Raw genomic sequence first — 26,354 nt, forward strand, 5'->3', positions numbered from 1 at the left:
GGATGGAGAGCATTTGTGAACAGCAGTTTTCAGTTCTTTCCACAGATTCTCGATTGGATTCAGGTCTGGACTTTGACTTGGCCATTCTAATACCTGGATATGTTTATTTGTGAACCATTCCATTGTAGAATTTGCTTTATGTTTTGGATCATTGTCTTGTTGGAAGACAAATCTCCGTCCCAGTCTCAGGTCTTTTGCAGACTCCATCAGGTTTTCTTCCAGAATGTTCCTGTATTTGGCTCCATCCATCTTCCCATCAATTTTAACCATCTTCCCTGTCCCTGCTGAAGAAAAGCAGGCCCAAACCATGATGCTGCCACCACCATGTTTGACAGTGGGGATGGTGTGTTCAGGGTGATGAGCTGTGTTGCTTTTACGCCAAACATAACGTTTTGCATTGTTGCCAAAAAGTTCGATTTTGGTTTCATCTGACCAGAGCACCTTCTTCCACATGTTTGGTGTGTCTCCCAGGTGGCTTGTGGCAAACTGTAAATGACACTTTTTATGGATATCTTTAAGAAATAGCTTTCTTCTTGCCACTCTTCCATAAAGGCCAGATTTGTGCAGTATACGACTGATTGTTGTCCTATGGACAGAGTCTCCCACCTCAGCTGTAGATCTCTGCAGTTCATCCAGAGTGATCATGGGCCTCTTGGCTGCATCTCTGATCAGTCTTCTCCTTGTATGAGCTGAAAGTTTAGAGGGACGGCCAGGTCTTGGTAGATTTGCAGTGGTCTGATACTCCTTCCATTTCAATATTATCGCTTGCACAGTGCTCCTTGGGATGTTTAAAGCTTGGGAAATCTTTTTGTATCCAAATCCGGCTTTAAACTTCTCCACAACAGTATCTCGGACCTGCCTGGTGTGTTCCTTGTTCTTCATGATGCTCTCTGCGCTTTAAACGGACCTCTGAGACTATCACAGTGCAGGTGCATTTATACGGAGACTTGATTACACACAGGTGGATTCTATTTATCATCATTAGTCATTTAGGTCAACATTGGATCATTCAGAGATCCTCACTGAACTTCTGGAGAGAGTTTGCTGCACTGAAAGTAAAGGGGCTGAATAATTTTGCACGCCCAATTTTTCAGTTTTTTATTTGTTAAAAAAGTTTGAAATATCCAATAAATTTCGTTCCACTTCATGATTGTGTCCCACTTGTTGTTGATTCTTCACAAAAAATTACAGTTTCATATCTTTATGTTTGAAGCCTGAAATGTGGCAAAAGGTTGCAAAGTTCAAGGGGGCCGAATACTTTCGCAAGGCACTGTATATAGTAACATTGCCATGTCTGTGAAGCAGGACTCAGGGGAAACGCTGTTAATTCTTAATACAGGTTTATTTGAAAATAAAAGAAAGAGGGGATTCCTGTGGGGCCGCAACAACAAATAATCTGGACAGCAGCAGGACAAAATAAGACAGACAAGATAAACGAACTGGACAGACAACAAATCCTGCATTGCTGCAGGTGTCCAGATTGTTATTATTATTTTGTTATAGGTCTGTTCAAGCAATTTAAGTTATGTACATCGGTTTTACTAGTTACGTCCGAGAATTTAATGCAAACGTCTAATATATGCACATATATGTTGTTTACAATAATACATTGCAATTTATACAAGCTGTTTTCGCATGTATTTCACACCCCACACCAGGTGGCGGTATCCCCTTCACTAATCCTGCACAGGGCTCTCAAAGCCCCTCTTGCACGGCTGGCGCTCTTCCATTGTTTATAGGGCGGGTCTGCTTCAGCGCAGCTCCTTTTAGAATCTGCAGCGCATGCGCAGACTCCACACCCAGAGCACGCGTCACCTCTGCTGTCAGTTCTGGCTGCGGCCAAGCAGTTTGCCTTACTGGGACAGGTGTTGTGCGCGCAGACCCACGTCATTTGACGCAAAGTCGATGCAGGCTCCCAAAAGCTTGCGCTACTAGAACGCAGCAACTGGCTTGGTTTTTGGGATGGAACTTTTTATTATTATTATTAGTTTATTTAGCAGACACCTTTATCCAAGGCAACTTACAGAGACTAGGGTGTGTGAACTATGCATCAGCTGCAGAGTCACTTACAATTACATCTCAACTGAAAGACGGAGCACAAGGAGGTTAAGTGACTTCTCTTTGAAAAGACGCTGAGGTATGACACAGGTCCCATTTTGGGGATGGAACTGCTTAACAGTCCTGCTTTTTGATTGGTTCTTGTCTGTCAGAGGAATATGATGTCAACAGGAGTGGGAAAGCTTGGAGGCATTGTGGCATAGTGGTTAGGGCTCTGGACTCTTGACCAGAGGGTTGTGGGTTCAATCCCCAGTGGGGGACACTGCTGCTGTACCCTTGAGTGAGGTACTTTACCTAAATTGCTCCAGTAAAAACCCAACTGTATAAATGGGTAATTGTATGTAAAAATAATGTGTAAAAATAATGTGTAAGTCGTCCTGGATAAGGGCGTCTGCTAAGAAATAAATAATAATAACATTGTGATAAGAGAGAGAGAAGCCATTAGGTGACTTTCACGCGATTTGATTGGCTCTTGTAATGCTTTATTGCATATTTCCCAATCACCCCTTGTTCTCTATTCATTGCTTTCATTCCCCTTAACTCAAAAGCTGCGTGTTTATATATATATATATATATATGGCAGTTCATTAAAGCAAATGTTTTCCTTTATCAAATGTTAATATTAAAACCAATTTTTGATAAAGAACATGGTATTCCTATAAAAGGACATCTTATTTGCTTGTGTAATGTCCATCAATATATAGTCATGCGTAGGGGTTTATCAGACCTCACTTATGAGTTTTAAGAGACCATGCCCTTCAACAGCTTCAAATAAGCATTCCTTGCCTATCCATGACAGTTTAAACTGGCTATAGATGGTGATTAAATAGTTTTATATGCAAATATAATGCAAACTAAATACATTGTAAATTAGTAATGATTCCATCGAGTGAGAGATTACAGACATTCTTGTGCAAAGTACAAGCAACGTGTAAAAATGAGCCCCTCAACCATTTACTGTGAAGTCCTTCCTAATTGGAGACATTTACACTTGTAACGACCGACAGGCAGTCCTGATCGGATATGATCCTTGACCTTTTATGTCATATCTCGGCCGTCCAATCACTAATCTATATATTTTTTTTTTGCGTGGGTCATATCCATGACTACGGGTCATGTCTCCATATAATTGGTTTAGGGCTAGGATGGGTGGGACGTATAATATTATAATACAAGGATAAAATCAAAGTAGACGTCAAAATGTCAGAATTCCTCTAGAGGAAAATATACTTGAACTTTGACCCATTCGACTCCTCGAGATCACTTTGCAGTGAGATTGGTAGAACTGAGCACCACACAATGCATTCACTTCAGTTGTGTAGATTCCAAAACACACCATTTTAATGATGTAATTTATGACCCCTCCTCACTATACCTATACGTGGCAAGTCTCCAGGCCTCATACACACATTCCTTTGCATGTGTTATCTCTGAGATTCTCCCATCCCCCATGCAAGCAAGCAGAGCAGAGCTGTAAAACCCCCTACACAAATGCCCATAAATGGTCATATTTGCTCTCCCTCTAGTCAAACTGCAATTTATTGAGACAGACCCTACACTCTGTGCTCAATATCTCTCCATTGAAAGTACCATACTTTCCAAATATGAACGTGGTGATTGATTATCTGTCCTTAGGCCGTGCTGGAGATACCCTTATATTATTATTATATATTTCTTAGCAGACGCCCTTATCCAGGGCGACTTACAATTGTTACAAGATGTCACATTATTTCACATTATACAGATATCATATTATTTTTACATATAATTACCCATTTATACAGTTGGGTTTTTACTGGAGCAATCTAGGTAAAGTACCTTGCTCAAGGGTACAGCAGCAGTGTCCCCCACCTGGGATTGAACCCACGACCCTCCAGTCAAGAGTCCAGAGCCCTAACCACTACTCCACACTGCTGTCATGGTAGACTTGTTTTCTAGATTCGCCTCGGCCATACCCACTAGAGAGCAGACCACACAGACCATAATAAAAGCTCCATAGAAAGCCATAATTCAGCTTTTTGGATGTCCGGAGCGTATCCACTCCGACCGTGGGGCTGCATTCGAGTCAGAATTGGTGCAAGAACTGAGCAGGTTGTATGGCTTTCGGAAAAGCTGCACTACCCCGTACCATCCACAAGGGAACGGGGCTTGTGAGAGACTTAATGAAAACTTTTGTCTTTGTTAGCATCTTTGAGAGAGGATGTGATGTTTGGATGCCACGCCCATCTCCCTGTGGATCTAGTAACCAGAACAATACCGACACGGAATCCCCAGACCTTGACAGGATGGATCTGTTCCTTCATTTGGTTAAAGCTTTGAACCCGGAAGGACCCGTATTGTATGGTATCGTGAGTGTTTTGTTTGTTTTGTATAATTGTTATTATTAGACGGCTAACACGTTCTGGAGCTGTCGTCAGAGGCCAGCACTTACCTGGAACATCCCTGCACTGGAGCATGATCAATTGTATTTACAGCACCAGCACTACTGCACTCACTGAGGACTGGTGACCGTGTATGTGTTTTGAATACCGTGTACATGTTTGGGGATGCCCCGTGAATTAAATATACAGAGCAGTACACATCATTGTGTATTCCCTGTATCTCATTATTATTTCTGTTGGTCGGGTGTTCAGAGGTGGAGTGAGAGAGCGAGATAATAAGAATTGAAACTGAAATTAAAACTAAAGAATTAACAATTGCTATGCATGCTGTCATTACACCAGCGTGCACTGGCATTACACCAGCGTGCTGTCATTACACCAGCGCGACACTGGCATTACACCAGCGTGCACTGGCATTACACCAGCGCGCACTGGCATTACACCAGCGTGCTGTCATTACACCAGCGTGCACTGTCATTACACCAGCGTGCTGTCATTACACCAGCGTGCACTGTCATTACACCAGCATGCACTGGCATTACAGCAGCGTGCTGGCATTACACCAGCGCGACACTGGCATTACAGCAGCGTGCTGTCATTACACCAGCGCGACACTGGCATTACACCAGCGTGCACTGTCATTACACCAGCGTGCTGTCATTACACCAGTGTGCTGTCATTACACCAGCGTGCTGTCATTACACCAGCGTGCACTGTCATTACACCAGCACGCTGTCATTACACCAGCGTGCTGTCATTACACCAGCGTGCTGTCATTACACCAGCGTGCTGTCATTACACCAGCGCGCACTGTCATTACACCAGCGCACTGTCATTACACCAGCGTGCTGTCATTACACCAGCGCACTGTCATTACACCAGCGTGCTGTCATTACACCAGCGTGCTGTCATTACACCAGCGTGCTGGCATTACACCAGCGCACACTGTCATTACACCAGCGTGCTGTCATTACACCAGCGTGCACTGTCATTACACCAGCGTGCTGTCATTACACCAGCGTGCACTGTCATTACACCAGCGTGCTGTCATTACACCAGCGTGCACTGTCATTACACCAGCGTGCTGTCATTACACCAGCGTGCTGTCATTACACCAGCGTGCTGGCATTACACCAGCGTGCTGGCATTACACCAGCGTGCTGTCATTACACCAGCGTGCTGTCATTACACCAGCGTGCTGTCATTACACCAGCGTGCTGGCATTACACCAGCGCACACTGTCATTACACCAGCGTGCTGTCATTACACCAGCGTGCTGTCATTACACCAGCGTGCTGTCATTACACCAGCGCACACTGTCATTACACCAGCGTGCTGTCATTACACCAGCGTGCTGTCATTACACCAGCGTGCTGTCATTACACCAGCGTGCGCTGTCATTACACCAGCGCGCTGTCATTACACCAGCGTGCTGTCATTACACCAGCGTGCGCTGTCATTACACCAGCGTGCTGTCATTACACCAGCGTGCTGTCATTACACCAGCGCGCTGTCATTACACCAGCGTGCTGTCATTACACCAGCGTGCTGTCATTACACCAGCGTGCGCTGTCATTACACCAGCGTGCTGTCATTACACCAGCGTGCTGTCATTACACCAGCGCGCTGTCATTACACCAGCGTGCTGTCATTACACCAGCTCGCACTGACATTACACCAGCGTGCTGTCATTACACCAGCGTGCTGGCATTACACCAGCGTGCTGTCATTACACCAGCGCGCACTGTCATTACACCAGCGCGCTGTCATTACACCAACGTGCTGTCATTACACCAGCGCGCACTGTCATTACACCAGCTCGCACTGACATTACACCAGCGTGCTGTCATTACACCAGCGTGCTGGCATTACACCAGCGTGCTGTCATTACACCAGCGTGCTGTCATTACACCAGCGCGCACTGTCATTACACCAGCGTGCTGTCATTACACCAGCGTGCTGTCATTACACCAGCGTGCTGGCATTACACCAGCGCACACTGGCATTACACCAGCGTGCACTGTCATTACACCAGCGTGCTATCATTACACCAGCGTGCACTGTCATTACACCAGCGTGCACTGTCATTACGTTTTATTTAGTGTTCGCTTTATTTTGTGTTTTGGCCACCGTGCCATATTATTTTGCAAAGTGTTTTGTTTGTTTGTTTAAATCTTTAATTGGCAATAAACTCGCCCAACAGCACTTCATACCTCCCAGTACTGTGTGTCTCTTCCTGGTCTGACGTCACCCACAAGCCATCTTGCTCACGCTAGCCTACAGTATAACTATCAGGAATAGATGAGGAGTAATTGACCAATGCAATCCAATAATATCCATGTTAAGTTGTTGAAGGGCGCTGGTCTCTTAAAACCAAATAAGCTAAAGAGCAGATATAGGCCTTTTTGTATTTTTTTTTTATTTATTTGCATGTGATAGGTTTATAAAATATGTTGAATTCCACTATTCTATTCATATTGAGGTCTGATAAACCCCTACGCATGACTATATATTGATGGACATTACATAAGCTAATGAGATGTCCTTTTTTTGGAATACCATGTTCCTTCTCAAAAATGTATTTTAATATTAACCTTTAATAATCTATTTCAGTGCAATGCAGTTTATTCATTGTAATAAATAAATAAGCTTTAAAAAAAAAAATTGATTTCTGTTTCTTCTTAAAACAAAATTTGGGGAGAGTATGACCTAGAAACTGGGCTGTCATGTGTAGAGCAGAACATCCCATAAACTCGGCTGAATTCGGAACAGCAGAAAAGCCCAGAATTTGGGACGTTATCTGAAAAGCAAAGCGGTCCAGAATTTGGCATATAGCCTCAGAACAGGGGCAGTGTATATATAAAACTGTGATTACATTAGAGATAAACTAATGTATCCTGTAACAAAACTGAAATAGTGCAGTATATAGATTTGCAATTAAAATAAATCATGCAAATGATAAGAAGTAGTAAGGTATAGTCAGTAAAACATTTTTTAACTCAGTTTCAATGCAGAATGTTCTTTGGTTGTTTATTTCAGATGGTGATTGTTTTTTAAAACGCTTTATTAACTGTATGACTGGGGGGAGCAAATCTAAATGTAATGATGCTTGTTATATATTGTTATATAGTTTACTTATTGCACCCTAAACCAGTTCCTAACTGCGGACGCGCATGTACACCACATATACACATACTGTCAATTCTCATGAAAATGAATTTCAAGGGACCAGCAAAAAAGTGTTATCAGTAATTCTGATTATCAGCAGTCTCAAATGCATATGGTCAGTTTGTATTGAAGTTACAGTGAGACTGAAATCAAATTTCAATTACAGTCGGCTACAGTGAAAAGTATTATAAATGTAATTACAGTTGTAAGTGAGCTTTTAAAAAGTATACATGGCAAATGAAATGCAGTTGAAATGTGCATGTCCCAGCTGCTGTGCTCATTCCTCAGGGTGTGTCTCATAGTGATTCCAGATTCAGGCACATTCTGATCACAGGCATTTTTAAAGCACAGAAGCAAGGCGTCCTCAGCATCAGGTATTGAGCAAATCAGAAACGCTGACGACTTGCATCCAGTTTGCTGTTCACAGGCCTGTATTATTGTATCCCGTTATTTCAGAACGGTTTTCAAAGTGCTTGTGGGAATGTTGAAATCTGCAGCAGCATCTTTCTTTTTCTTGTACGGTGCTGCATTATCCATCGCTTTCAGCACCTCCACTTGTCTTCAAGGAGCGCACGTATTTGTGTGAGCAGCATGGCAACTCGAAATGCATCATGGGAACTGAAGTCCCCAAACGACACTAAAATACAGAACAGAGATGCTAATGTGGATGCAAGTGAATACATTTCCAACAATCCTTTACACTCAGCTGTTTGAACTAGGATGTTTCATTTCATTCACATTTCTTCCCTGGGAAGGCTCCAAAATAATTTGCTTCTGCGTTAAATGAGTAGCTCTCTCTTCTTACTGAAAACCTAACCCTAGCACAAAGGATTATTCATCTTCAACCTCTCACCTTGGAGTCCAGGTGCAACACGATCTTTTTTAATCAGGGATTACAGAATAAAACCCTGCAGACGGTTGTCCAGTAAGGACGGTGCAGTCTTGTCTCTGGGATGCTACATACCGGGGTCGGGATACTCGTTCCATCAATTTATTTATTTTCAAGTCTATGAAGTTTAAATGCTAAACCCTGATACTGATTCCCCACACTGAGTTATCAATTTCTCCTGACTCGTCCATCAGATGAGGTGCAGAATAGTTTCCTTTCTGCATATTCCCGCTCCCAGGCAATGACTGGGATCGGGAATATGCAGAAAGGAAGGGATGCAGTAGGGATTCAAGGAAATGCATGCACATGGATTAGGGAGTGGTTAACATGTAGAAAACGGAAAGTACTGATTAGAGGAGAAACCTCAAAATGGAGCAAGGTAACCAGTGGTGTAACTAAATCATTAATTTACATTTACATTAATGATTTAGATTCTGGTATAGTAAGCAAACTTGTTAAATTTGCAGACGACATAAAAATAGGAGGAGTGGCAAACACTGTTGCAGCAGCAAAGGTCATTCAAAATGATCTAGACAGCAGTCAGAACTGGGCAGACACATGGCAAATGACATTTATTAGAGAAAAGTGTAAAGTATTGCATGCAGGCAATAAAAATGTGCATTATAAATATCATATGGGAGATACTGAAATTGAAGAAGGGATCTATGAAAAAGACCTAGGAGTTTATGTTGACTCAGAAATGTCTTCATCTAGACAATGTGGGGAAGCTATAAAAAAGGCCAACAAGATGCTGGGATATATTGTGAGAAGTGCTGAATTTAAAGCAAGGGAAGTAATGTTAAAACTTTACAATGCATTAGTAAGACCTCACCTAGAATATTGTGTTCAGTTCTGGTCACCTCGATACAAAAAGGATATTGCTGCTCTAGAAAGAGTGCAAAGAAGAGTGACCAGAATTATCACGGGTTTAAAAGGCATGTCGTATGCAGACAGGCTAAAATAATTGAATCTATTCAGTCTTGAACAAAGACTATGCGGTGATCTGATTCAAACATTCAAAATCCTAAAAGGTATTGAGAGTGTCGACCCAGGGGACTTTTTCGACCTGAAAAAAGAAACAAGGACCAGGGGTCACAAATGGAGATTAGATAAAGGGGCATTCAGAACAGAAAATAGAAGGCACTTTTTTACACAGAGAATTGTGAGGGTCTGGAACCAACTCCCCAGTAATGTTATTGAAGCTGACACCCTGGGATCCTTCAAGAACTGCTCGATGAGATTCTGGGATCTAACAACCAAACGAGCAAGATGGGCTGAATGGCCTCCTCTCGTTGTTAAACTTTCTTATGTTCTTATGACTGCATTGACAGCCTGAGTTAAACTGACAGCAGAGAAGCCTCTTGTGACGTGTCCGCGTCTCCGCCCACTTTCTGACACAATCAGAGTGCTAGTTGCTGAACAGCATTTTGACCATTTAAAATTCAAGCTCTTAGAGCGATACACAAAACAGTAAATTACACAGGGACTCATAATGCAAGGTTAAGGTTTCGTTCTGAATGAACATGGGCTTTGTCACCGTTGTGAATTCGCTGGTGTGATTTCAGAGCTCCTGCCTGACGGAAGTGCTTGCCACAGTCAGAGCACCAATACGGTTTCTCTCCTGAATGAATTCGTTGATGTACTCGAAGGTCATTTTTAGTACGGAAACTCTTCCCACAGTCAGAGCAGTGACACGGTTTCTCTCCTGTGTGAATTTGTAGGTGTGTAAGAAGGTTGGCTTTAAAACGGAAACTCTTCCCACAGTCAGAGCAGTGATACGGTTTCTCTCCTGTGTGAATTCGTTGGTGTATATGAAGGTTGGTTTTCAAACGGAAACTCTTCCCACAGTCAGAGCAGTGATATGGTTTCTCTCCTGTGTGAATTTGTTGGTGTGTATGAAGATTGTTTTTAAAACGGAAACTCTTCCCACAGTCAGAGCAGCAATACGACTTCTCTCCTGTGTGAATTCTCTGGTGTTTTTTCATGTCTCCTGAAAAACTGAAACTCTTCCCACAGTCAGAGCAGCAATACGGTTTCTCTCCTGTGTGAATTCTCTGGTGTTTTTTCATGTCTCCTGAATGACTGAAACTCATCCCACAGTCAGAGCAGCAAAATGGTTTCTCTCCAGTGTGAATTCGTTGGTGCTTTTTCATGTCTCCTGAATGACTGAAACTCATCCCACAGTCAGAGCAGCGAAATGGTTTCTCTCCAGTGTGAATTCGTTGGTGCTTTTTCATGTCTCCTGAATGACTGAAACTCATCCCACAGTCAGAGCAGCGAAATGGTTTCTCTCCAGTATGAATTCGCTGGTGTCTTTTCAGGTGTCCTGACTGAATGAAACTCTTCCCACAGTCAGAGCAGCAATACGGTTTCTCTCCTGTGTGAATTCGCTGGTGTCTTTTCAGGGTTCCTGAATCCCTAAAACTCTTCCCACAGTCAGAGCAGCGATACAGTTTCTCTCCAGTGTGAATTCGCTGGTGTGTTTTCAGGTTTCCTAACTGGGTGAAACCTTTCCCACAGTCAGGATATTCTCCACCTCCCGCCCTCGCTTTAGCTGCTGGACTGGAACCTGGAAAATATGAACAGGAAAGAAAGTAAGAGGGACTGCTTGTAGGCTTCGGGCATGTGGCTGGGTGGAGGAGTGGATTAAAGCATGTGAATTTCAGCTGTGGGGGCTTGCACTGGGTTACACCAGTTTAAAAATACATTTGTTTAAAATAAGTTAAACATAAAGCCTTTCTGTGTGAAAGCAAAGTCAGTAAAGACTGATGCTGGTGAAACCGAGCCCTGGGATCAAAATCTGAGTTGGGAGTTCTCCTGCAATGTTTCAGGTCTATTTCCTCTAACACACTACAATTATTTCTCATCGAGGCATTTTATGACTTTTCTATCTTGGATTATGTACAGATGCATACATAGAACTGTAGTGTAATGTAGTATAATCTGTCAATGATGTGCTTGGAGACTGGAACGGCTCCCTCCCTCTCTCTGTTTGGAATCATCTTGTTTATTGTTGTACAGATATACATCACGGTGCATTAGAAATGTGCAGCCCAATGCCATAGCATTACATTACACATGCAGGGTTTATGTGTTTTGTTAATTCAATTCTCTCCATTTATCATTCCTATAATTGAATCCCAACACAGTGGGTTACAGGACTCCAGTATACAGACAGAAACACAAGCAGTTTATTTTATACAGTTACACAGACTGTAAATGCATCAGGAACTTACACTACAGCCAAAAGTTTAGAAACACCTAGAATTTTGTAGTTTCTTTGCTGACATGAATCCAACTAAAAGGTCTAAATTATTTCCATATATTTTTTATTCTAGGAGATGCAAAGCTTTTGTCCATAGCTGTAGAGCCCTGTCTAATCCAGCCCCTCTACAAACCAGCATTCTAATTCGGTATGATTTTGGGGTCCTGATCAAATCCCTATTGAAATGAATGGTGTGATCCCCTCTACAATCCAGAGCCTGGCTATTCTGGAATCTGTCTGTCTAAATCAATGTATATCTGACTACAGCATCGACTCATGTGATTTTTCTTTTTTATGTTTGAAACTGGTCTGTAAAACAAAACAAATACAAATCGAGAAAGAAAAGCTGAACAAACACCAACCTCAAGAGAGCTAACTCTGAGAGACCCTGAATGCAGCAGAAAGCACCTGAATCCTCATGCAGGTACAGTACAAGCACGTGAAGGTCTTTCTATGGGAATGGGTTAAACAGGCTTGTGATAATAACAGGTGAAGAGTTTGCTGAAGCATTACTGTGTTTATTACACTGTGTATGTACAGTAACACAGTTGTTTAGTGTTCAGATAGTTTTGTCATTTTACCTTTAGGTCAGTATTCAATGTTTTACAGTAACTCTCTAATCCGGCACCACTTTCCAGTCCCAAGCGATGCCAGATTGGACAGGTTTTAAAGTACAGTAACCTAACCAATATGCTCCCTCCCTCTCAACCACACTGTGGATTTCACGCAATCTAGAATGACTATGTCACAGCTACTGGGAGTCACTCACCTGCTAGACTGCATTCTGAATGTGAGCATCCGTCTTCCTTTCCACCTCCTTGCGTGCTGTTGGGAGAGCCTTCCTCTCCAGCGCCTTGCTCTCTCACGCAGATTCTCTCCAGCACCACGCTACACTCCCGCAGGCGTACAGGCTCCAGCTCAGGGATGTTTGGTTTGAAGTCCTCCGATTCTTCCTTCACTGCTTCCATGTGCTCAAACTCTACTTCAGGGGGCTCCTGTTTAATACGGACAGTTTCCAGCACCTCTTCTTGTTTCACAGGAAGGGATTCTTCCATCTGGGGGATCTCCAATTCATTGTGCTCAGCTTTAATCTCAGAGACCTCTGGCTGACTTCTGTCACATTGCATCTCACAGAGCTCCTGTTTAATGGGGAGGGAAGCCAGCCCAGAGAACTCCACTCTAATGGGGACAGGTTCAAGTTCAGGGAACTCCTCTTTAATCTGGACAGATTCCATCTTCACTCTGTCCATGGCAGCACACAGGACTCTGTTTAGTAGCTGCTGAACAAATAATTATGTATCAATTTAAATACAGTGTTATGAAGGGCATTCAACGGACAGATGCAATCTGGCATTATAGCAGGAGTGACTTTACTATTGAAGGAACACAGAATTTCTTGTAATAAATTTATAATATCATAGGATTTTATCTGTTCTATATGTTGGACCAGGTCCAGCATTACAATTTTTCCTTTCCGGTCAGACACCCCTCAAAAAGATGTCAAGCACAGGTCTCTGGTCTCAAGTCTCAGGTCTCAAGTACACACACATCCATAACCGCACGAGGAAATACGTTTAGTGTGTGAGTGTCAGTGACAGAAAGGGCAGAAATCAATATTTTGGAGATGATTATTGGAGGGGCCAGTGCCCCTGCATGTACTAAATATTTGAAGATGCACTAAATAATGTGTTTCTGACCCGTATGGTCTTCCACACGCGTGCGTGTGTGCGCATGTGTGTGTGCGTGTACTAAAAGCATATTGAACACCCGACAATGCCTTAATATTTTGTGTACAGATTAGTTTTGTTACTAAGGAATTTTACCGACTGTATTAAGTTATTTTTTTTAATTCTGTGAAGACCTTTTTACAATAAAGACCTTAAAATGTGCCCACATTATAGTTTAATGTAAGCTCAAGTTAAGTGTGTGCGGAGTGTCTCCATATCAAAGGCTGGACTCGCTGCGAGTGGTTCATTCAGACACAGCTTAAACTGTGCAAAATAACAAATGTTATATAAGGTTGCTTCAGCATTGTTTTTGCCACATCCCTGTGTTATTACAGAATGTCTATCCATGTGGAAAAGCCCATTAATATTCGCTATATACTGTAAAAAGCCTATCGTGCTGAAAAGCCTGTATAACAGTATATGGTCAAGTGTAGCATAATTATATATATAGCATGGTGACCAGGCATCCCAGTGCCCCAACATTTCTCAATCTTTTAAAAAAGTCCCAGGCCGTGTTATTTTGTGGTACATGTTAAAATTTGGTACACCATGTACTGCGCTTGCCCGGGCTTTGCAAATAATTTTAGCTCATAAAACAAGGAAACGCTCATCTGAACAAAAACAAAAGTACTGTTTGACCTTTAAAGTTCATTTTAATATCATTTTTTTCTACCAATTCAGCAAATATGTAACTAACTAATGAGCAACACATTGTGTTATCTAACATTGTAAACATATACCATTCTGTGTTTGAACTACAGTTTGTCTTATTCCTAGTGATTTGTGCAGCAGTCAATAACAACACTGACAGCATATTATTTTTTGACGGTACACATTTTGGTACCAGTACCATATTCTGATGATGTACCACGTTCTGCACCTACACCGGTTTTCAGCCACTTCCTGTACCTTTTGTCAAAATAACATAACACAATCGCGTCTATCATTTAGTTTATGGCATCTGCAGTTAAAAAAACAATAATAATTAAAAAATAATAAACTAGGGTAAACAAGAACATTATGTTTTATAAAGTCATTAACACAGACAGACGTGCTTATCTCTCAGCGCGCAATGCGTTTCCATGTAGTTTATATTCAATATGAATCTACAATCACGTGTAGTTTCGTACAGTATCTGTTCAGTTCAGTCGGGATTTATCCCAGACACTAGGAGAGCATCGAGAGGTTGCGCGCATCCGAGTTCAGCAGGTTAAACCACATCAACACCGCGCTGACATTACTAGCTACCCATGACGAGAACATCACATACCTGCGCTGCACAGAAACACTGACCGGCTGAAAAACCCGCGGCTAACAGCAAAACACCACTGCGTCGAGAACAACCAAACACCAATTAAAAACAACAACATGGAACTCACTTTTTCTTATTTATCGTCCACGCCTTGTCAAGTGGTGCGCAACAAAATGTTAAATACATTAAAAACAACTCTGCGGAGCTCAATCTTTTTTCTTTTAAATTTCTGGCGTTTGTTGTTGTTGTTCTCCTCTTTGAAAAGACGCGGAGGTATGACGCAGCCCCGGTTTTGGGGATGGAACTGCTTAACAGTCTCGCGTTTTGATTGGTTCTTGTCTGTCGGAGGAATATGACGTTGACACGAGTGGGAAAGCCTAGAGGCATTTTAACATTGTGAGAGAATTATACAACCAATCCTTTTACACGGCAGTGAAGTTTGGAGACCCACTCTAAACTGTGAATACAGTAATTGGAATACAGAAATCTTACATGTAGAATTCTGCAAAAACATCTTGCAGTTGCACAGAAATGCTGCAAGCAACGCTAGCCTACAGTATAACTATCAGGAATAGATGAGGACTATTTGACCAATGCAATCCAATAATATCCATGTTAAGTTGTTGAAGGGCGCTGGTCTCTTAAAACCCATGTGTTAAACAGCAGATATAGTACTTTTTTGTATGTTTGTATTTATTTATTTTTTTGCATGTAATAGGTTTATAAAATATGTTGAATTCCACTATTCTATTCATATTGAGGTCTGATAAACCGCTACACATGACTATATATTGATGGACATTACATAAGCAAATGAGATGTCCTTTTTTTGAAATACCATGTTCCTTTTCAAAATGTATTTTGATATTAACCTTTAATAAAGGAAAACACCTGCATTTTCAGTACTGTATCTATTTCAGTGCAATGCAGTTTTTTCATTGTAATAAAGAAATACGCTTTTTTTACATTTAAATGTTATTTCTGTTTCTAATTCAAATTTGGGGAGAGTCAAAAAAAAGTTGTCAACTTTGATTCATGTACTAAAGGTTACTCTTAAATGAATTCACGATCCAGTTCTGTTGAACATTTTTATTGTAAACTGAGCATGACTTAGAAACTGGGCTGTCATCTGTAGAGCAGAACATCCCATAAACTCAGCTGAATTCGGAACAGCAGAGAAGCCCAGAATTTGGGACATAGCCTCAGAACAGGGGCAGTGTATATGTAGAACTGTGATTACATTAGAGATAAACTAATGTATCCTGTAACAAAACTGAAATAGTGCAGTATATAGATTTGCAATTAAAATAAATCATGCAAACGATAAGTAGTAGTAAGGTATAGTCAGTAAAACATTTTTTAACTCCATTTCAATGCAGAATGTTCTTTGGTTGTGAATTTGAGATGGTGATCCATTGTTTTCTAACACATTTTATTCTTAACTGTATTAATATACATGTATGACTAGGGGAGCAAATCTAAATGCAATGATGCTTTTTATATGTGGCTGTTTTGTGTTGTATTCAAATCTAAATGTAATGATGCTTTTTATATGTGTCTGTTTTGTGTTGTATTCAAATCTAAATGTAATGATGCTTTTTATATGTGTCTGTTTTGTGTTGTATTCAAATCTAAATGTAATGATGCTTTTTATATGTGTCTGTTTTGTGTTGTATTCAAATCTAAATGTAATGATGCTTTTTATATGTGTCTGTTTTGTGTTGTATTCAAATCTAAATGTAATGATGCTTTTTATATGTGGCTGTTTTGTGTTGTATTCAAATCTAAATGTAATGATGCTTTTTATATGTGGCTGATTTGTGTTGTATTCAAATCTAAATGTAATGATGCTTTTTATATGTGTCTGTTTTGTGTTGTATTCAAATCTAAATGTAATGATGCTTTTTATATGTGTCTGTTTTGTGTTGTATTCAAATCTAAATGTAATGATGCTTTTTATATGTGTCTGTTTTGTGTTGTATTCAAATCTAAATGTAATGATGCTTTTTATATGTGGCTGTTTTGTGTTGTATTTTTTGTGATATTAAAGAAGCGAGTCAGTGCATTTGTTTTGTGTGTTTTTAATTCATTCTAAATGTCATCAGACAGAATTCATGAAAACCAGGGACCGGTTGCACAAAACACCTCCAGGTAACCCTTTACTGCACAGAGCACTGACATCATCATCATCATCATCATCATCATCATAATAAAACACTACAACAGTCTAGCAGCAGTCTTCTCTAATCTCTTATCACACTGGACACTGCATCCATATGTTAATAATGGTGCAATGAGCCTCCAGCATGAGTCATTGCAGCTCCATTGCAACACATCCTAACTCCAGTGGACAAAACCCTTCTGTGATTACATAAGTGGTATTCTGTTTATCTAACAATTACAATGTGTGGAAGAAGTTTGAGCCTAAACTAAACACTTGGGGCTGAGTCTCTGGAATGGGTTAACACAGAATAATGCACTCAATACAAGAGTTTAATACCAATGCTTTATTAAACAGGGAACAGCAAGCAATGCAGGGAGGTATTGACATGCACTCTCTTACTTGGAGATGCAGAGGGGTGCAGTGTTCTATTCTTTCTCTGATCTCACAAGAGCTCTAACACTACTCATATTTATACTGGTTTTGAACTCAATTCCAGCTGCTGTCCAGCACAGCTACATTTCCACTCCAGAAGTTTCCTTTGTCTTGCAATCGATGCAAGTTAGAATTGTTTCAATATATATGAGTCAGGAAAGAACAATAAACTCAGTAAATTCTAATAGGATATTACGAAATCGTAATTCATTCTTTAGCAATCTGTTGTTTATTTATACATCCTTCAGTTAGACTCCACGGCCCTTAAACTGAACACCGTTACATGTATTATGTCTGTGGTTCAATTTCCCAGCGTCAGAGGCCTGTAGGATTTGCTTGTATTCCTGGTCACACAACCCAGACTCGCTCAGTGGATTGGAAAACTCTTGCTGTAAATTTGACCAGTGGCAGCAGGCTGAATCAGTTCATTCATTATTGGTTCAACATTCGTTGACTTTTCCTTTCTTCGATTGCAACCCAGTTGGTCGAGTTTCTCTTTATGGCCTTTTGATTTATTTAAGTTTCTTACAATGTTGATCAAACTATGGGGTGTCCCTGTTGAATATTGTGAAGAGCTCTCGTAAGGCTGTTACCCGTAACTCTCTCTTCTTACTGAAAACCTAACCCTAGCACAAAGGATTATTCATCTTCAACCTCTGACCTTGGAGTCCAGGTGCAACCCGATCTTGTTTATTCAGGGCCTCCAAAGCTCAGGAATTCGGGAGAGGCGTTCTCCCCCAATACATATTGGTGTTACTATGGTGATCAGGCCATTTCACCTCAAGTCGCCATGGCTACCGGGGCCTATTCCTGGTAAGCTCTACAATGTTACACATTTCTCCACTCCCTTGTAAATCTGCAGGTGCCACACAATCATCCCACAGAGGAGCCCTTTAACTACTCTTAAGGTCCAACTCTGCAAAAGAGCAAGAAAGCGCCGGGATAAAACCTGTCTGAGTTTCTGTACCTATGACCCGTGCACATGCGTGCTACACTTGTATTATATGATGCAGTTTACAAAAGCAGTGTAAAATAAAAGCATGGACAATGCACATTGCAAAATATTCAATCATTGATGTGATTCATTTATTCTAGAAACGTGACAAAATGTACAAGACAAACCCTCCAGGCGGTTGTCCAGTAAGGACGGTGCAGTCTTGTCTCTGGGATGCTACATACCGGGGTCGGGATACTCGTTCCCATCAATGTATTTATTTTCAAGTCTATGCAGTTTAAATGCTAAACCCTGAAACTCATTCCCCACACTGAGTTATCAATTTCTCCTGACTCGTCCATCAGATGAGGTGCAGAATAGTTTCCTTTCTGCATATTCCCGCTCCCAGGCACTGACTGCATTGACAGCCTGAGTTAAACTGACAGCAGAGAAGCCTCTTGTGACGCGTCCGCGTCTCCGCCCACTTTCTGACACAGTCACAGTGCAAGAGAGCTGAACAGCATTTTGACCATTTAAATCTCAAGCTCTAGAGCGATACACAAAACAGTAAATTACACAGGGACTCATAATGAAAGGTTAAGGTTTCGATCTGAATGAACATGGGCTTCGTCTCTGGTGTGATTTCAGAGCTCCTGCCTGACGGAAGTGCTTGCCACAGTCAGAGCACCAATACGGTTTCTCTCCTGTATGAGTTCGTTGGTGTACTCGAAGGTCATTTTTAGTACGGAAACTCTTCCCACAGTCAGAGCAGTGATACGGTTTCTCTCCTGTGTGAATTCGTTGGTGTGTATGAAGATTGGTTTTAAAACGGAAACTCTTTCCACAGTCAGAGCAGCAATATGGTTTCTCTCCTGTATGAATTCGCTGGTGTGCCTTCAGGGATACTGTGTGACTGAAACTCTTCCCACAGTCAGAGCAGATATATGGTTTCTCTCCAGTGTGAATTCGCTGGTGTGTTTTCATGTCTCCTGACTGACTGAAACTCTTCCCACAGTCAGAGCAGCAATACGGTTTCTCTCCTGTATGAATTCGCTGGTGTGTTTTCAGGGATTCTGTGTGGCTGAAACTCTTCCCACAGTCAGAGCAGATATATGGTTTCTCTCTAGTGTGAATTCGCTGGTGTTTTTTCAAGGCTCCTGACTGACTGAAACTCTTCCCACAGTCAGAGCAGCAATACGGTTTCTCTCCTTTGTGAATTCGCTGGTGTGTTTTCAGGTACCCTGAAAAACTGAAACTCTTCCCACAGTCAGAGCAGCAATACAGGCTATATCCTAGATGAATTTGCTGGTGTGCTTTCAGGGCTCCTCTGTAACTGAAACTCATCCCACAGTCAGAGCAGCAAAATGGTTTCTCTCCAGTGTGAATTCGTTGGTGTTTTTTCATGTCTCCTGACTGATTGAAACTCATCCCACAGTCAGAGCAGCAAAATGGTTTCTCTCCAGTGTGAATTCGCTGGTGTCTTTTCAGGTGTTCTGACTGAATGAAACTCTTCCCACAGTCAGAGCAGCAATACGGTTTCTCTCCTGTGTGAATTCGCTGGTGTCTTATTAGGGTTCCTGAACCACTGAAATTCTTTCCACAGTCAGAGCAGCTATACAGTTTCTCTCCTGTATGAATTCGCTGGTGTGTTTTCAGGTTTCCTAACTGGGTGAAACCTTTCCCACAGTCAGGATATTCTCCACCGCCCGCCCTCGCTTTAGCTGCTGGACTGGAACCTGGAAAATATGAACAGGAAAGAAAGTAAGAGGGACTGCTTGTAGGCTTAGGGCATGTGGCTAGGTGGTGAAGTGGATTAAAGTATGTGCATTTTATCTGTGGGGTTTGCTCTGGGTTACACCAGTTTAAAAATGCAAAGTTAAACTTAAAGCCTTTATGTGTGAAAGCAAAGTCAGTAAAGACTGATGCTGGTGAAACCGATCCCTGGGATCAAAATCTGAGTTTGAAGTTCTCCTGTAATGTTTCAGATCTATTGCCCCTGACAAACCCAGATTACAATTATATCAGCATTAGATTACAATTATATCTCTCTCATCATGGTATTTTATGACCTCCTTTTCTCTCCCTACTCCTCCCCCTCCTCTGATCTCTCTATCTCTGTTCCTCTGGAATCTACCACACTCTCTCCCTCTTCCTCCGCTAAGAACCTCGGAGTCACCCTGGACCCCTGCCTCTCTGATTCCCAGCACATCTCCACTCTGGCACGCACTTGCCGATTCTTCCTGAGCAACATCAGAAGATTCCGACCCTTCCTCACCAACTACGCCACCCAGCTCCTGGTCCAGGCCCTGGTACTCTCCCGCCTAGACTACCACCACCCGTCCGCTCAGCTCATCCAGAACTCCACTGCTCGCCTGGTGTTCTCTCTGCCTCGCTTCTCCCACGCAACTCCACTCCTCCGCTCACTCCACTGGCTCCCGATCATCGCTCGCATCCAGTTCAAGACTCTTGTACTCGCCTACAGATGCCTTGAGCAGACTGCACCCAGCTACCTCCAGACCCTCATCTCTCCCTACACCCCCACTCGACCTCTCCGCTCCGCCTGCACTAGAAGACTGGCTCTACCTCCTCTACGCAGCAGAGCAAAGTAGCCAAGACTGAAAAAGTATGGTGCTGTGAAGGTGAGTACTTTTAGTAGATTATATTTTAACAGTAGTTGCACGTAGTCTATACAGTACAAATACAAAGCAAACATGCGTACACAACCTACAGAAACACACACTGTGCACAACAACTGCACAAAGTGTTTCATGTTACAAAAAGTGCAAACAGAAACAAACAGAAACACAACAGCTGTATTGCTGGTTTCTCAGCTTCTTGTAATAACTTGTTACTTCTAAGCTGCCGTGCAGAAGGCTGTCTGTCAAGGAAATACCAAAAAAAAAAAAAAAAAAAAAAAAAAGCTTATTACTGCGTTGAGAATACCTCGTTTAAATATGGATGCTTGTTTTCACTGCATTGCCTCATGTACAGCTAACCATAGATATTCTATTTATTTCCATTCTTTTAAATAGAATATCTTTCAGCTAACCTTGGAAGATTTTGCGGTACGACAAAGGTCAAACGGCATTCAAACATTGAAACTCAAGACACTACTGAAACCATCTTTAAAAACGTAGCAATGTTCTGTAAAAGTGCTGGCTGCAAAACGGAAGCAGACAAAAAGTTTTTTTTGAAAACAAGCTTGCGCAACAAATTCAGCGACATTTTCAAGTTTTGTAAACCTTTTAAAATGATGTTGACATACTCTTGAAAAGGAACGTGCAATTTCCATATTTTGCTGCCTTTAAATCAATAAATCGTACACACGGGAGGCAACCCTAAAATTTCTAATACTACATCGAAAAAATGATGACGTTTTAAAACCAGATACCTTCAAATTATTAGTAAATTGTAACATCATGTATGCCACTAACTCAAAAGAGCCAACAGTGAGAGACCCTGAATGCAGCAAGATGCACCTGAATCCTCATGCAGGTACAGTACGAGCACGTGAAGGTCTTTCTATGGGAATGGGTTAAACAGGCTTGTGATAATAACAGGTGAAGAGTTTGCTGAAGCATTACTGTGTTTATTACACTGTGTATGTACAGTAACACAGTTGTTTAGTGTTCAGATAGTTTTGTCATTTTACCTTTAGGTCAGTATTCAATGTTTTACAGTAACTCTCTAATCCGGCACCACTTTCCAGTCCCAAGCGATGCCGGATTGGACAGGTTTTAAAGTAATCTAACTAATATGCTCCCTCTCTTTCAACCACACTGTGGATTTCACGCAATCTAGAATGACAATGTCACAGCTACTGGGAGTCACTCACCTGCTAGACTGCATTCTGAATGGGAGCGCCCGTCTTCCTTTCCACCTCCTTGCGTGCTGTTGGGAGAGCCTTCCTCTCCAGCGCCTTGCTCTCTCACGCAGATTCTCTCCAGCACCACGCTACACTCCCGCAGGCGTACAGGCTCCAGCTCAGGGATGTTTGGTTTGAAGTCCTCGGATTCTTCCTTCCCTGGTTCCATGTGGTCAAACTCTACTTCAGGGGGCTCCTGTTTAATACGGACAGTTTCCAGCACCTCTTCTTGTTTAACAGGAAGGGGTTCTTCTGTCTGGGGGATCTCCAATTCATTGTGCTCAGCTTTAATCTCAGAGACCTCTGGCTGACTGCTGTCACATTGCATCTCACAGAGCTCCTGTTTAATGGGGAGGGAAGCCAGCCCAGAGAACTCCACTCTAATGGGGGCAGGTTCAAGTTCAGAAAACTCCTCTTTAATCTGGACAGATTCCATCTTCACACTGTCCATGGCAGCAGACCGGATTCTGTTTAGTAGCTGCTGAAAAAATAATTATGTATCTATTTAAATACAGTGTTATGAAGGGCATTCAAGGGACAAATGCAATCTGGCATTATAACAGGAGTGGCTTTACTATTGAAGGAACACAGAATTTCTTTTAATAAATTTATAATATCATAGGATTTTATCTGTTGAAAAAGTTTAACCCTTTGCGGACCAGGTCCAGCATTACAATTTTCCCTTTCCGGTCCGACATCATCAAAAAGACGTCAAGCGCAGGTCTCTAGTCATTTTTTCTCAGGAAAAAGCAGAGAAAAGCTTTCAATGGCTGAGTGAGACCGATAGCAGCCGAAAAAAAAAAAAGGAGGCGGATCTGTACAGATAGTCAGATAGATAGTCCCTTCAACACAGACATAACACGGACATAAACAAACAAGATACCTGCTTCCGCATCCAGCGCTCAAAGAATATCACAGACATTTGCCAAGCTTGACGTTACAGTAATAAAATAATGCCAAATGCATACTGTGAGTTTCTACTGAAGCTACAGTAACACTGAAATCAAATTTCATTGACAGTACAATGAAAAGTATTATAAATGTAGTAATACTGTGCATTTTATTGACAATACGGTTGTAAGAGAGCCTGCAGCAGGGCAGCAGGAGAGAGCCCTGCACACTATTAGCGGGGGCAGGGCACAGCCCTGCTTGTATAGAGGCTTTGTATTACTAATAGAATGTATAAATATGACTGTATTATTAATAGAATGTATAAATATGACTGTATTATTAATAGAATGTATAAATATGACTATTATTAATAGAATGTATAAATATGACTATTATTAATAGAATGTATAAATATGACTGTATTATTAATAGAATGTATAAATATGACGGCGCAGCCTTGTGTTTTGTTTTGTATTTTAAAAAAATCAGATGTTTTGTTATTGTCTAAAAATTGCATTGTCCGATTCCCGAGTGTTAAAACAGGCTCAATGTGGTGTACGAATAAATCACACTGCATTTCAGGAACTCTGCATTGAAGCTCTCGATTCAGCTTCACAAGTGCTTTCCCTTTAGTATATTAACAGTTTTCAGTTTAGCATAAAATAGCATCATTTTTAAAATGTGCGGTTTATCCACTAATTGTACTACTACAGCTGGACTCAAACATTAAAGGGACACACGCGCCAGTCCTTAACTGCACATTATTATTATTACTTATTTCTTATTGGGGGGGGGGGGGGGGACGGGACATGTGCAAACCAAGTACACACACGTCCATAACTGCACTTTATGAGGAAATACGTTTAGTGTGTGAGTGTCAGTGACAGAAAGGGCAGAAATCAATATTTTGGAGATGATTATTGGAGGGGCCAGTGCCTCTGCATGTACTAAATATTTGAAGATGCACTAAATAGTGTGTTTCTGACCCGGACGGCCTTCCACACGTGTGTGTGTGTGTGTGTGCGCGTGTGTGTGTATGCGAGTACTAAAAGCATATTGAACACCCGACAATGCCTTAATATTTTGTGTACAGATTAGTTTTGTTACTAAAGAAGTTTACTGACTGTATTAAGTTATTTTTTTTAATTCTGTGAAGACCTTTTTACAATAAAGACCTTAAAATGTGCCCACATTATAGTTTAATGTAAGCTCAAGTTAAGTGAGTGCGGAGTGTCTCCATATCAAAGGCTGGACTCGCTGCGAGTGGTTCATTCAGACACAGCTTAAACTGTGCAAAATAACAAATGTTATATAAGGTTGCTTCAGCATTGTTTTTGCCACATCCCTGTGTTATTACAGAATGTCTATCCATGTGGAAAAGCCCATTAATATTCGCTATATACTGTAAAAAGCCTATCGTGCTGAAAAGCCTGTATAACAGTAAATGTTATGTTAAAAAAGTCCCAGGTCGTGTTATTTTGCGGTACATGTTAAAACGTGGTACTCCATGTACTGCGCTTGCCCGGGCTGTGCAAATAATTTTAGCTCAGAAAACAAGGAAACGCTCATCTGAACAAATGATACTGTTGGCCTCTAAAGTTCATTTTAATAGGAGGCTGTGTGGTCCAGTGGTTAAAGAAAAGGGCTTGTAACCAGGAGGTCCCCGGTTCAAATCCCACCTCAGCCACTGACTCATTTTGTGACCCTGAGCAAGTCACTTAACCTCCTTGTGCTCCGTCTTTCGGGTGAGACATAAATGTAAGTGACTCTGCAGCTGATGCATAGTTCACACACCCGAGTCTCTGTAAGTCGCCTTGGATAACGGCGTCTGCTAAATAAACAAATAATAATAATATAATTGTTTTTTTTTTTTTTTACCAATTCAACAAATATATGACTAACTGATGAGCAACAGCTTCTGTTATCTAACATTGTAAATATGTAGGATTCTGTGTGTAAACTACTTTGTCTTGTTCCTAGTGATTTGTGCAGCAGTCAATCACAACACTGACAGCGTACCATTTTTTGACGTCACACGGATCAAGTTTTGGTACCAGTACCACATTCTGATGATGTACCACTTTCTGTAGCGCGACACTCTAAATACCTTTTGTCAAAATAACGTAACACAACCGCGTCTATCATTTACTTTATGGCTTCTGCAGTTAATAAATAAATCAAATTAATATATATATAGGGTAATCAAGAACATTATGTTTTATAAAGTGATTAACACAGACAGACGTGCTTATCTCTCAGCGCGCAATGCGTTTTCCTGTAGTTTATATTCAATATGAATCTACAATCACGTGTAGTTTCGTACAGTATCTGTTCAGTTCAGTCGGGATTTATCCCAGACACTAGGAGAGCATCGAGAGGTTGCGCGCATCCGAGTTCAGCAGGTTAAACCACATCAACACCGCGCTGACATTACTAGCTACCCATGACGAGAACATCACATACCTGCGCTGCACAGAAACACTGACCGGCTGAAAAACCCGCGGCTAACAGCAAAACACCACTGCGTCGAGAACAACCAAACACCAATTAAAAACAACAACATGGAACTCACTTTTTCTTTTTTATCGTCCACGCCTTGTCAAGTGGTACGCAACAAAATGTTAAATAAATTAAAAACAACTCTGCGGAGCTCAATCTTTTTTCTTTTAAATTTCTGGCGTTTGTTGTTGTTGTTCTCTTTGAAAAGACGCGGAGGTATGACGCAGCCCCGGTTTTGGGGATGGAACTGCTTAACAGTCTCGCGTTTTGATTGGTTCTTGTCTGTCGGAGGAATATGACGTTGACACGAGTGGGAAAGCGTAGAGGCATTTTAACATTGTGAGAGAATTATACAACCAATCCTTTTACACGGCAGTGAAGTTTGGAGCCCAACTCTAAACTGTGAATGCAGTAATTGGGACTAAAGTCCAACAGAAATCTTACATGTAGAATTCTGCAAAAACATCTTGCAGTTGCACAGAAATGCTGCAAGCAACGCTAGCCTACAGTATAACTATCAGGAATAGATGAGGAGTAATTGACCAATGCAATCCAATAATATCCATGTTAAGTTGTTGAAGGGCGCTGGTCTCTTAAAACCCATAAGCTAAAGAGCAGATATAGGCCTTTTTGTATTTTTTATTTATTTATTTGCATGTGATAGGTTTATAAAATATGTTGAATTCCACTATTCTATTCATATTGAGGTCTGATAAACCGCTACACATGACTGTATATTGATGGACATTACATAAGCTAATGAGATGTCCTTTTTTTGAAATACCATGTTCCTTCTCAAAATGTATTTTGATATTAACCTTTAATAAAG

At 41.3% G+C, this 26,354-nt stretch overlaps 1 protein-coding gene across 1 annotated transcript; it reads right to left on the reverse strand.

Annotated features, from left to right (window-relative positions):
• Positions 1-6,343: 6,343 nt before the first annotated feature.
• On the reverse strand, positions 6,344-25,168 carry LOC131696838 (zinc finger protein 850-like). Its single transcript, XM_059010648.1, has 5 exons — positions 22,106-25,168; positions 18,870-20,006; positions 14,868-15,117; positions 12,531-13,003; positions 6,344-11,065 (listed from the first exon to the last, which is right to left on the reverse strand). The coding sequence occupies exons 1-5, from the start codon at positions 22,584-22,586 to the stop codon at positions 9,984-9,986; spliced, it is 3,423 nt and encodes a 1,140-aa protein (XP_058866631.1). The 5' UTR covers positions 22,587-25,168; the 3' UTR covers positions 6,344-9,983.
• Between the last annotated feature and the right edge of the window lie 1,186 nt (positions 25,169-26,354).

The sequence above is a fragment of the Acipenser ruthenus genome, chromosome 41 (assembly GCF_902713425.1).
Source record: "Acipenser ruthenus chromosome 41, fAciRut3.2 maternal haplotype, whole genome shotgun sequence".
In the NCBI taxonomy this organism is placed as follows: Eukaryota; Metazoa; Chordata; class Actinopteri; order Acipenseriformes; family Acipenseridae; genus Acipenser; species Acipenser ruthenus.